Source organism: Eschrichtius robustus, chromosome 19, assembly GCF_028021215.1.
Source record: "Eschrichtius robustus isolate mEscRob2 chromosome 19, mEscRob2.pri, whole genome shotgun sequence".
Lineage (NCBI taxonomy): Eukaryota > Metazoa > Chordata > Mammalia > Artiodactyla > Eschrichtiidae > Eschrichtius > Eschrichtius robustus.
This window is the reverse complement of record NC_090842.1, coordinates 37233910-37246497: the sequence shown is the minus strand read 5'-3', so window position 1 is coordinate 37246497 and position 12588 is coordinate 37233910. Positions and strand designations below refer to the sequence as shown.

The window sequence follows — 12588 nt, the reverse complement described above, 5'->3', positions numbered from 1 at the left end:
TGTACTTAATTGATTAAAATTAGAGTTGAGAAGCTAATGCTTAGTTCATGAGATACAATGTACCATGATGAATAGAAAAACAGAAGAAATAAAAGAAACATATAATGTAACTATGGACATAAATTTGCAGAAAGCCTAATAAGAGATGCCAGTAAGGTTAGGTTTCTTATCAGAGAAGTTTCTCATATATACTGATGCATCTAGTTAAATTATATTTTAGGAGATCCAAAATTCCTATAAAATTTCAACCATTTTTTTTAATGTCAGTATTAAGAAATATTTATAATGACTATAGTTTAATTAAAATACATATTTAAATTTTGTTCAAACTGGTTTAACCAGGGCATTTAACCAATATATTTAGTTTAACAATAAGTAAAAATTCATCCAATGAAAGACAGAAATTGGTCAAATACCTTCCAAAATGTAGATACATTCCTTGTTTGGTGGATATGAGTCAGGATAATTTGGTGAAGCAAAATGACCTCCATTGCTCGTTCGAACCCAAATGCCACACTGGGTTGCAGGAATGTGCTTGATTCCAATATTTTGTCCATCTTAGGGAAAAATGTAAAACATCACTTATCGTTCCCCCCACAACTTCCCCAAACAACTGCCCACTCTGTTACACACACATATATATAATTTTTAAGAACCACTGACAAATTCAGCATAACAAATTGAATATAGCAGAAGTGAAATGAAGGTGAAGATGGTATGCTGTGCTGGCTAGAAGCATTTGCTCTAGAGGAAAAGTTTGCCATGTATAAGAATGGGGAAATAAAATGCGTAGATTTTACAAGGGCAAAACCATGTGGGAGAAGCTGATAAATCAATAAAGCGCTATAAAATTCATTTCTGACATAAAAATAAAAGGACCCCAGGAATTTATCTGTGGTGTGGTACCTCTGTATTTAGTTTAACACAAAGTCAAATAAGATTCAAAGATTACAAAGGGATTTTATTTTAGTTAAAGGTTGTAGATTGAACACATGCATTTAGCTCTGCTCCTTCTTCAAAGTCCACTTAAATGACAGTAAACAATTTTTTTAAGGGCGTAAACCCATAAGTACAAAGAGGCGGATGCAATAGTAACAATTGGCAGCACTAGGTATCTCTGGCAGTGGGGGAAGAGGTGGTGAAGTTGGGCTTTTTAAAAACATGAGCCTTGGTTAAAAGTCTCTTTGGAATCAATTTGATTTCTAATACCCTCCCCTACTCCACAAATCTAGGTAGCTGCTGCTCTATCACCATATCAGAAAATGAGACTATTTCTTTGGAGAAGGTACAACAGGGTTGCTGGACCAGGGGACACCAGGCACAGCTGAGGGCAAAAATACCAACCTGAAAACAGGGAGATGAGGTGAATGTTAACATGCTGAACCACACCTCCCGTCTCTTCCCCCACTCAACTTCCCAAAGGCCTCAGATGTAGAGCCTCTAAGCAGGAAATGGAATCTTAATCTTTTCTGGGGAATCTAATGAGCCCAAAGAAAAAGACTCAAGGATGTGGACTTGGTCACTCACCAGGGAGGGTGGCAGTAAAGAAGCCCTGTCTACACTTGCAGACGGCTAACGAGCAGATCTGCATGCTCCTCTCATAACTATGAAAGGCATTCAAGGAGCACCAGACATTTGAGGAAAGCCTCTAATATGAAAAACAGATTAAAAACAAACAAAAAAGCCACTCTGAGGATACAAACCTTATAGAATATTAAAAAAAAAAAAACACTAAACAAAACGATCATTTAATCTCCTCAGAGAACAAGAGAGTACAGTTGACCCTTGAACAACATGGGATTGAACCGCGTGGGTGCGCTCACTACTTGGTCTGCGGTCAGCTGAATGTGAGGATGCGGAACCGCGAATACAGAGGCAGGTTTTGACTACGTGGGGATCAGCACTGCTCACCCCTGCATTGTTCAAGGGTCAAATGTATATCGATAAGACACGAACAAGGCATACTCTTAAAAAAAAGAATATTTAGAAAACAAATGAAAGTTTCTAAAAATAGAAGAAATGAAAAAAATAGCAAGTTTGGAGCAGAGGTCCATAAACTATGGCCCTGGACCAAATCTGGCCTGCAGTCTGTTATTGTAAATCAGGTTCACTGGAATATATCCATGCCCACCCATGTGTGTACTGTACTGTCTATGGCTGTTTTCACCCTGCAACTGCAGATCTGAATAGGTGCTCCTTCGACTACAAAGGCCTTCAAAGCCTTAAACGATTACTATCTGGCCCTTTATAGAAAAAAGTTTTCCAATTCTTGGTTTAGCAGATAAAGTTGAGGAAGTCTCAGTGTAGACTACTGAGAAGAAAACAGTTAAAAGAGAAATGGAAAACAGAAAAGATTTTTTTAAAAAGTAACCTAATAATAAGAGTTCCTTGAAGACAGAAAAGAGAAAAATGGAGAAAAGGGAACTTTAAAAATTAAACAAGAAAAAAGGGAAAGAAAAATTTCCTACACCCAAAGACAAAATTTTCATATTGAAAAAGCCCAAAGGGTGACTTGATGTAAACCCTGAAGAGATGTAACCAGAATTATAACAATACTGATGTGGGTGCTGTGGCGCAAAGTTAAAAGAACACTTGTACGTGGTAGGTGGTGAAGAGGAGGTGCATGAAACGGCTCAATTCTCATCCTGCATGGTGGGAAAATCATTTTCTACTACCTGAAACTGAAATAACCAAGAAGAGCTGTATAGTATGTTATTTAGAAATATGCAGGAAAATACCAAAAGGATCAGCTAAGAGCGGCTATCTCCATGGAGAAATGGGGTAAGGTAGGCTGAGGGACTGATTTTTCCTAATTAACTTTTTAGAATGCTTTGACTTTTGTCATGTGTATGTATAACTTTGATGAAAATAAAAATAAGTCAGGTTATTTAGGAAATGTACTAAACTCTGACATGAATATCTGGCTCAAAACTCACACTAGCTAATCCTCTTTCATAAACAAGGACAATTAGAACAGGTCCCCAGGGCTTTGAATAAGCTGTTGATGAAAACGTTTCATTTGTCTACACTGGAAAAAGGGATTTTTATTTTTGCTTAGTGATAAAGCATGAATCTCATTTGATTTTTGGACATAATCCATAGTGTTCTAGGAGTCACTAGTTATGCCAATTCTTAAAATTTATCAGTGCAAGACTTTATGTTAACAATTTACTCTAGTTAACTGTAGCTGAACCCAGCCGAACTGACGCTGACAGGTTGACGGAAAGCCTTAGGTCACTGGAACACCCCAGAGGGATTATGGAAATAGTACTCAAAAGTTGAAATCCTTCCAAATAAGCCATCCCACTGTCCTGAACATGCAGTAAATTAGCACTGTAAGTTCTTTACCTTGGGTCTTTTGGGCCACAGCAATCCCTTCCACTACAAGTATTGTTATTAACAACACTAGAGAAACAAAAGAGAAGAGAAGTTAAAAAGTTGAATCTACATTAGATTTTACCAAGTTTATAAGAAAAATCAGGTGACAAAAAAAAGATGAACTAAAACTCCCTATTTCTTACTAACATTCACTCTCAAGATTTTTAAGTGTTAAATGTTATGTTGAGTTACTATTTGACACTTAAGACAACCCAAGAAAAAATGTAATTGATATTATACTCATTCATACAAGCACTAATAGTACATTTTCAATTTATGATGGATTAAAAAACACATACTTTTTTTTTTAACAAACTGAGCTGACCCCAATTATCCTGTATTTATTTTACTCCATCTCCTCAAAGACTTTACATGCATAATGGCTAGCTTTGCAATGTATTATGCCAGTAAAAGTTCAATTAGATTATTTGACTTGTGAGAACATTCATAATAAAGACAGAAGTAAGGGGGCAGCAGTTTCCTAGAAATCAATTTAAGACACTCTATAGCTGTGCGGTACGACGCTGTGTCCTGCATTACGAAACCTATAGCATTATTTAGAAAATGGAGCTTCTCCCCACCCCCCGCCCCCAAGTTTAACATTTCTGATACCCAATGAACAATATATTGCTTTGTATATGTTTGTGTTTTGAAGATAACATGTTATTTTTAAGAATGATGCACTGACATCTTTCACTCTCCCTTTCAACGGAAAGCACACTATCAGCCTCCTGTGTAAACTGGAGTTTTTATTATTCGTTCGGTCAGCAAGCACATACAGAGTACCTACTGGATACCAGGCACTGAGGATACACAGATTGAGGTAGGGGAGAAATACAGCAAAACAGTTAAAAGAGGATGGACTTCAGGAGTTAGGTGGATCCAGGTTGGGGTTCAAGTTTTGCTCTGTACCAGCTGTGAGGCCTTTTCAGCTCAGTTTACTTATTTGTAAAATGGGGATGTTGTGCTAATAACACCAACATCACAAGGTTGTTGCGAAGATTAAATGAGGTGACGCACATTGCACAAAGCCCTTTATATGTGCCAAGCATTCTGCTAAATAAATGATAGACGTTTAGGACAAACTGCCGTCCTTAAGGAGTCAACCTATTGTCAAAGACAATCTACAATACAAGGTGAAAGGAGTTTAACAGGGGTCATAACAGAAAGCACAGTTGAAGCAGAAAAGGGAACCATTCATTCAGCTGGGGGTTAAGAGGAATAGAGGAAAGCTTTAGAAAAAAAAGGTATATTCTAGTGGGACTGGATAGAACTTCTACCCAGGAGAGGGAGAAAGAAACAGTTTAGACAAAAACATGGAGCCATGAGCACTTATCTATAGGCGGTGTTAGTGAAATTCTGAGTACGATAGTACAGTTAGCATGTGGAGGGGAAAGTGGTACATCAGGTTAGAAATAGTAGGATGAGATCCGACTGTAAAAAGCCTTGAATGCCATGCTAAAGAGTCTGGACCTTTGACTACAAGGAGAAATCACTGTGAGTTTTTAAACTAGAGAGTGGCATTATCACATCTGTGTTTCAGACCACTAATCTTGATGGTTGTGTGGAGTCTAAATTTTTAAAAAGAGAGGTCATTTAGGAAGCAAAGATGATATGGTCTTGAAGCAGAGCAGTGGTAGTGTAAATGGGAAGGAGGAGATATTTATGACATGATTCAGATATAGAGTCAACTGCAATTGGTGACTTAAAGGATGTCTAGGGGTGAGGGAGATGGAGGCACTGAAGAGACTGCTAGTTAAGTGAGTGGTAGATGGTCAAGCCATTGTTCACTCAGTAGCACGTACCCAGCATGTACTACCCAAAGTCACCAATGTACAAAGAGTTCTTGTCATCCTACGCTGTTCACATCTTATAATCTAATCATACATCTTCATCTTTGGTTTCCTGTATCCTTGTTGACCTTTGTTTCCTCTGTCTTCTCTCAACAACTTTAATTTCCCCTCCCTTTCTTTGGTTGCTAGCAGTGTTGAAGATCTCACGCTATGTAGGAACAATCCTTCCTTCAAACTCTTCACATCTTGGCACTGGATCAGAGTTAGAGGAATGAATTTGGAACCGTTTTAAAAAACAAAAAACCCAGAAGATTTCTGATCAAAAAGAAAAACTAGGGACTCTTCTGGTGGTGCAGTGGTTGGGAATCCACCTGCCAGTACAGGGGACACGGGTTCGAGCCCTGGTCCAGGAAGATCCCACATGACGTGGAGCAACTAAGCCCGTGTGCCACAACTACTGAGCCTGCGCTCTAGAGCCTGCGCGCCACAACTACTGAGCCTGCGAGCCACAACTACTGAAGCCCGCGCACCTAGAGCCCATGCTCCGCAACAAGAGAAGCCACGGCAATGAGAAGCCCGCGCACCGCAACAAAGAGTAGCCTCCGCCCGTCGCAACTAGAGAAAGCCCACCTGCAGCAATGAAGACCCAACACAGCCCAAAATAAAAATAAATAAAATACATTCAAAAAGAAAAAAGAAAAACTAGGGAATTCCCTGGCAGTCCAATGGTTAGGACTCTGTGCTTTCACTGCCGAGGGCCTGGGTTCAATCCCTGGTTGGAGAACTAAGATCCTGCAAGCCGCAAGGCACAGCCAAAAAACAAACAAACAAACAAACAAACTAGGGTAACGTTAGATATTTGACAATTCAGCAAATATCACAACCGTCTGTACCAATGTATCCTGATAGAGAACACTATTTCCCCAGGCATATCATCCCAGTCAGATGATACACAACTGGTCAAAATTTTGTGATTATACCTTGCCTCCTGATTCACAGGCGTAACAATTTACCAGTTTTTAAATTTATAATTCACAGTATTTAAGCAAGTAATACAAAACCAGGCAGAAAGGGAAAGTAAGAAATCAACAAACTGAAACCAGGAGAGCAACAGTAAAACTATGGTAAAAAGATGAATTGTGCCTGGAAAATTATTCTACATAATAACTAATAAAAGTTTGGCTTTGTAAAACACTTGATTTATGGAATTTGCACAGAATATACAATTGAGGTAGAAAAATCACATTAAAATAAAATTACATGACCAAATAACCCTATTAATCTTTTCTACTTTATTTAGGGTGTTGCTCACAATTTCCCCCTGCCAAATGTTTAAAAAATCTATTCACAACTCTTATCAACCAAATGAACTGTGCCACTGAATTTAAAAAATGATATATAAATAAGGCAAATTTGCACAACAATTAGGGACAGAAATATTTAGTGATAGCTGTGGTGATATAGTTTTGACTATTAATCATTCTAAATTCGGTATCGTAAGAAACAGTTTTCGCTTAGTTGTATAATAGGATCTTTGTAAGTTGCTTGCTATAATCAGGCTGAGACAGTAAAACAAACTCTACTGATGCCAAACATTGGAATTATCTAGTACGTGAAGCAGTGCTGTCGTGCTCTGTTCTGTCCTTAGTCCCAATCTATGTGCCACTTGTTCCCTTCTTTCTCTTACCAAAAGGGTCAATAATTTCTCAAGTCCAGAAATACCTCACACTTTGAATTCAAAGACAATGTACCCAGGAAGGCACTAATTCTTTAACGCAGAAATCCATGCCAAAATAAAAATTCTAAACTCCACAACCACAGAGTTTGGTTATGCAGAGAATTGTTTGTGATCTGATGCTTGAAAAAGGTACTGTCCACCACTTATGTCCTCACCTCTGGTTCTGGAGTTTAATGTAGTGTAGTTTAATAACCAGTGTACAGATCTGACTTAAAAATGAAGGCTTAAATGATAAAGACAGGTGCTATTCAAGGTATTAAATACAAATCCTCCAAGCTACTCCTTTTAACACTGAATCACTGTTATCAGAGTTCTCTACCGCAATCCTGTCCCCAGACCTTCCAGTTTAAGGCTGTACTTTCCAATCAACTAAAAATCAAGGTCAGGTTTATTCTTTCCACTGTTACTTAATAGTGGCAACTCTGGCCAATGCAATAAATACTGGAAAGGAGACAAAATTATTATTTATAGACAATGTTATTTTAAAACCTAGAAGTCCCAAGAGAATTACTTGGAAAATGATTATTACACCTATTAAAGGAAGAGAGTAAGACCAAAATAAATTAAACAAACAAGTAAATAAATTTAATACAATGGAGAAGGAATATGTTGTAGATAATAAAACAATGTAAAAGTAACATTTCTTCCCAGTAAGTCATACAATATTTAATGATGTTTTAATAAAAATCTCAGTGTGTTTTTTTGGTACTTAAAATGCTTCTGATGGTCACCTTAAGTACTTTTTTATATTGGCCAAGGAAAATATAAAAATAAAAGACTAAAATACATAAAAATAATAGACTTACTATAAAGCTACAGTAATTATAAAATGTAGCCACGGTAGAGGAAGAAACAGATGATCTGTCAACAAACATTACTAGCATCCACTGTATTACAGGCAGTGAGTCAGTCCCTAGAACTACAATGAACCAAAGAAGACATGGTCCTTATTCTCAAGGGGCCTTTAGATAAGAAAATGGAAGGAGAGGAAAAGCTCAGAAACAGACATATATATCCCAGAATTTATTAAAATATATGTGATATTTGAAACACTTGGTGAGAAGACAGTTTTAATAAATGGTTCTGGGATAACTTGTTAATTATTCGGAAAAAAAAGTAGGTCCCTACTTCAAGCTATCAATAAGTAGGAAAATAAATAGCAGACTGAAAAAAAGATGAATTAGATTTATACTTTTGGGAGAACACCTTCATTTACAAAAGACAGGAACATAAATAAAAACTACAAACAGATGGGATAGAAGATCATGCCACCAGGAAAATGTGCCCAAAAAAATGCAGAAATTCTGCCTTACTAATATTAAAAAAAAAACGTAGATTCTAGTGTTGGTCAGGATATAGGAAACTGACTTATTCTGCCACTGGATTGTAAACTGGCACAGCTTTTGGGAGGTTAACCTGGTAATATATATCAAGGCTTAGAAATGTACAAATTCTACCCAGCAGTTCTTCCGGATTTGAGAAATGAATCATTGGGACGGTAGTTCTCAAACTTTAGTGTGCATCATATTCATCTGGAGGGCTTATTAAAACAGACTTGGAGGGGGGGGTTACTTCCAGAGATTTTGATCCAGTAGGTCTGGGGTGGGGCTTGAGAACTTGCATTTTTAACAAATTCCCTAGTGACGCTGAAGCTGTTGGCCCTGGCACCACACTTGTTTTCTCCTTTGGTGACAGTAGGAGCAAGTGTGGGTCAAGATGGATGGGGCGGGGCAGAGGGTGGGCACAAAGGAGTTGATGAGTTGATTTTGGAAATGTTGGTGAATGCTCTACTACATATATGTATGTATATGTGTGTGTATTCTCATAATGTCCCTACAAATACCTCTTGTTTCTGAACATCTGCACTTGCCACGGACCTCCCTCTGCTTCTACAAAATAACGTTCACACTGTTAAAAACCTGCTTTTTCTAGGAACTCTCTCAAGATTAATTTTATTAGACAGCATTCATACTTTTCACTTCTGTAACTATTCACTAGCTCTCTATCTCTGTCTGGTTTTGTTTCTTTCACTGATTTTGCACACTCCTATTATGTTAGCATAAGGTCTGGCATGAGTAATAAAAAACCCAGACTAGTAGTTTAAACAAGATAAGAGTATATTTCTCTGTCAAGTAAACAAACTGTGCAGGTAAGTAGTCAAGGGCTAGAGTGAAGGCTATACCATTACTAGGGACCTAAGCTCCTTCTGTTTTATTGCTCAGTTGTGCATGACTTTCATTTCCAGGGTCATCTTACGGTCCAATATAGATGCTAGAGCGCCAGGTTCCATATCTTCTTTACAGCTACCATGTCTGCATTACAGTCAGCAAGAATGAAGAAATGACACAGGGCAGTCCTCCTTCCTTTAAAAACTTTTGCCCAGAATCTACAATGATCTCAAAATAAAAACTTTAACTGAACAACAGATACACCACCACTTCCCCAAAGTTGAACCCACATCTAACTGGTCAGACTTATTTAGTCACGTGGCCACACTTAATCCTAAGGAAAGCTGGAAAATCTAGTATTTATTTTGGGTGATTGTGTGCTTAGTTAAAATTCAGAGAATCACTGAAAGGTAAAATGGATACTGGAAGGAAACTGGCTATTTCTGCCATAGTCCCCTATAGCCTATTCTGTCCCCGGCAGCCAGAGATCCTTTCAAAACACAAATCAGATCACATCACAGCCTTTCATAAAATCTTCCAACAGAGTCCCATTACATCTAGAATAAATCCATACTCCTTATTCTGACTTCAGAGGTCCTATGTGATGTGGCACCTGACCATCTATGGCTACACAGGTCTTCTTCCCACTTAAACACACCAAGCTAATTCTAGCCGTAGGGACTAGTTATTCCTTCTGCCTAGACTCTCTCTGCATGGCTGGTTCCTTCCTGTTATTCAGGTCTTGTGAGGCCTCTCCGACTGCTAAAGAAGCTCTACATTTTCTTCTTCATCCTGTTTTATGATACAAATACTATTTTAATTATTACTTATATTACCTGCTATTTTCTTGCTTATTATCTGTCTCTTCCTACTAGAAAGAGGGACTTGTCTCTCTGATCCACTGATGCATCTCTAGCGACTAGAAGACTGGCTGGCCCATAACAGCACTCAACAAAAATTAGATGAATACATGAAGTGACTAAGCAGAATCCTGATTATATTTTCTTTGCAACTATAACATATAGTACAGAGCCCCACTAACAAATTAACAAGCACACTTCTTGGTTAACAGCAGGCACAGAGATGACCCAGCTTATCTGAGCATAAATCAGGGGACAGAAAAAGAAATGATTTTTTTTCCCTTTTCAGATATGCTACTACTCTTACTTTTCTCAAGCTGACTCAATTTACCTTTGTTAGTAATTAAATGTACCTCTTCCTAAGCCTTCCTATTTTTAGCATCTAAGCGGTAAACATAAGGTTTGGTAAACCTATCATGAGACTCCATAATTTAAGAACCGCCTAACTGGTCTCCCTGCTCCTGTTTTCTATAATGAAAGCAAAATGGAGTTCGATTAGAGTCCATATACTACTTGAGGTAGTAGTAACTTGTTTTCCATCAGCTATGTTCCAAAGAACAGAAAAGTACCCTAATTTAATCAAACTCAATTTTACTTTGTAGTTAAGAAAGAAGATGGATCTTGGTGAACTTTGGGATCACTCCACCCTCCACATGCTAATCACATTGCCAATCACTTATAAGAAAGAGTAACTGCAGAAGTGCTTTCTCTTGCCTGCAGAATGTGACAATCTTCTTGTTAGTCAAATGCTCTTGAGATGGCAGTTTTGTATGCTCTAATTATACAGGAATCCTCAGACATCCACAACAACTACCATCAGACTTTAACACGACCAGGTCACATTTTGAAGAGTATTTGGTATCTTCTCACCCACTAAGGCTATCATTTCCAATATATTACACTAGGCATATTTAAACCAACATGTTTTAATGTCATTTTGACTAGGATGAATTGAACTTTCAGATTAGTACACCCTGTAATTTTGTGAACAAAGATGCTAAAAAGCGTTAGTTCTTCGGGGGCCACTCTGATGAGCGACTGAGAGGGTGAGGGCCCTCAGCAATCAGAGCAACCTTGTTCTTATCTGTTCTTTGTTTAGTTTTTAAGTACCCACTCATAAGAGTTCCTCTGAGGGAGTTCTGTTAAGGAAAGTTTGGAAACCCACTGGATTAGATCACCTTTTAGGATTCCCCTTTCTAACTCAAACACCACAATAACAGGGATCTCAAAGGGCCCCAGGGACACATAAAAAAAAAAACACAAAACCAACAGGGACTTCCCTGGAGGTACAGTGGTTAAGACTCCACGCTCTCAATGCAGGGGGCATGGGTTCGATCCCTGGTTGGGGAACTAAGATCCTGCATGCTGCAGGCAAGCAAGCAAGCAAGCAAGTAAGTAAGTAAATAAATAAATAAATAAATAAATAAATAAATAAATAAATAAATAACTCTGCAGGATCATAAATTTTAAAATGACAGGAGATTGTGCTGAATGGGTAGTAACCAAGAGCAGAACTTGGATTATTTTTTAGAATTTTAGATATGAACTTTATTTATAGTTTATCTTTTTTCTATCTTATTCCTAAAAGGACTGAAAATGGCTTTGATTTGAACTTGTTTTGTAATGCACATGTACGTGTATTAAAGGGCTGCATGTTTTTCCTAAAAGGTGAGTTTGGTTTCAAAACACAGATAACTTTTCAACTGTCAGTATTAAAATATTTTCTCCAACTCGGGGGAAAAAGTCAAAAAGTTAATTTTTCCCAAGGCTATGTTTAAAAACTTCCCTATTAAAGGGATAACTTTTCATTATGGTACTTATTTCTGTATGGTTTAATTTCTTGTAAGAGGCTTAAGGATGAAGGAGAGGAGTTAATATTTGTCACAGTCTCAGATAAGATTTTTAAAATACAGTGCCAAGGGATAGTTATGCACTGTAACACCATAAATTTAACCACAGTTTATACAGATTTAAATGTTAACTGCGTCTAATAGGATTCTCCTGAAGCAAGTGTGCAGAATGAATATGAACAGTGAAAAACGGGTTTATAAAACTAATATAATACTTTCATGTGACTATTATACTTACTTAACTTTGATAGAAGGCAAATCAAATTTTATAAGACCTGGAGTGACCATAAACAGTTAAAAGTGAATTACTCAGATTTAACAATATATGAAAGGTTTAAAAGCCCAGCAGAGTTATCCTTTTGTTCTCACTGCTGGAAGTAAAACAAAGAATCAATGGCATCTCAAAGTTACCTTCTACTTAAAATTTCACACAGTCATTATGGCTGATTTGTTTTAGTAGAAACTGACCATAATATTCCAAAGAAGGCTTTTGGTAGGTAATATCCGTGATTATGTAAATGTTAAATAACTGCTTCTGGTAAGAACCTCTTCAATGTTGAAACAATTTACACCTTACAGTATACTTCAGGGCTGCTTTTTCAGGCATTGGCGCACACAATGAATGGTAGCACTGGGAAACGCCAATATTTTTTAAAAGGTAATCTTTAAAAATTAAAAATACCAATGTTTGTATCGGTAACAAATGCATTTGGTTAAAAAAAAGATCAAGTGATACAAATGGGTGTGCAGTGAAACAGAAGTCTTCCCTTTACTCTTGTTTCTCAGTCTCCCAGATCCCTT

The 12588-nt window shown here is 37.4% G+C and overlaps 1 protein-coding gene across 1 annotated transcript in view; it reads right to left on the bottom strand.

Annotated features, from left to right (window-relative positions):
* The window catches only part of NETO2 (neuropilin and tolloid like 2), a 69130-nt gene that overhangs the window by 54316 nt on the left and 2226 nt on the right, over positions 1 to 12588 (bottom strand). The window contains exons 2-3 of the mRNA XM_068527574.1: positions 3349 to 3405; positions 417 to 557 (exon numbers count right to left, since the gene is read on the bottom strand). Coding sequence (XP_068383675.1) covers positions 417 to 557; positions 3349 to 3405 — 198 coding nt within the window. The remainder of the gene's footprint in view (positions 1 to 416; positions 558 to 3348; positions 3406 to 12588) is intronic.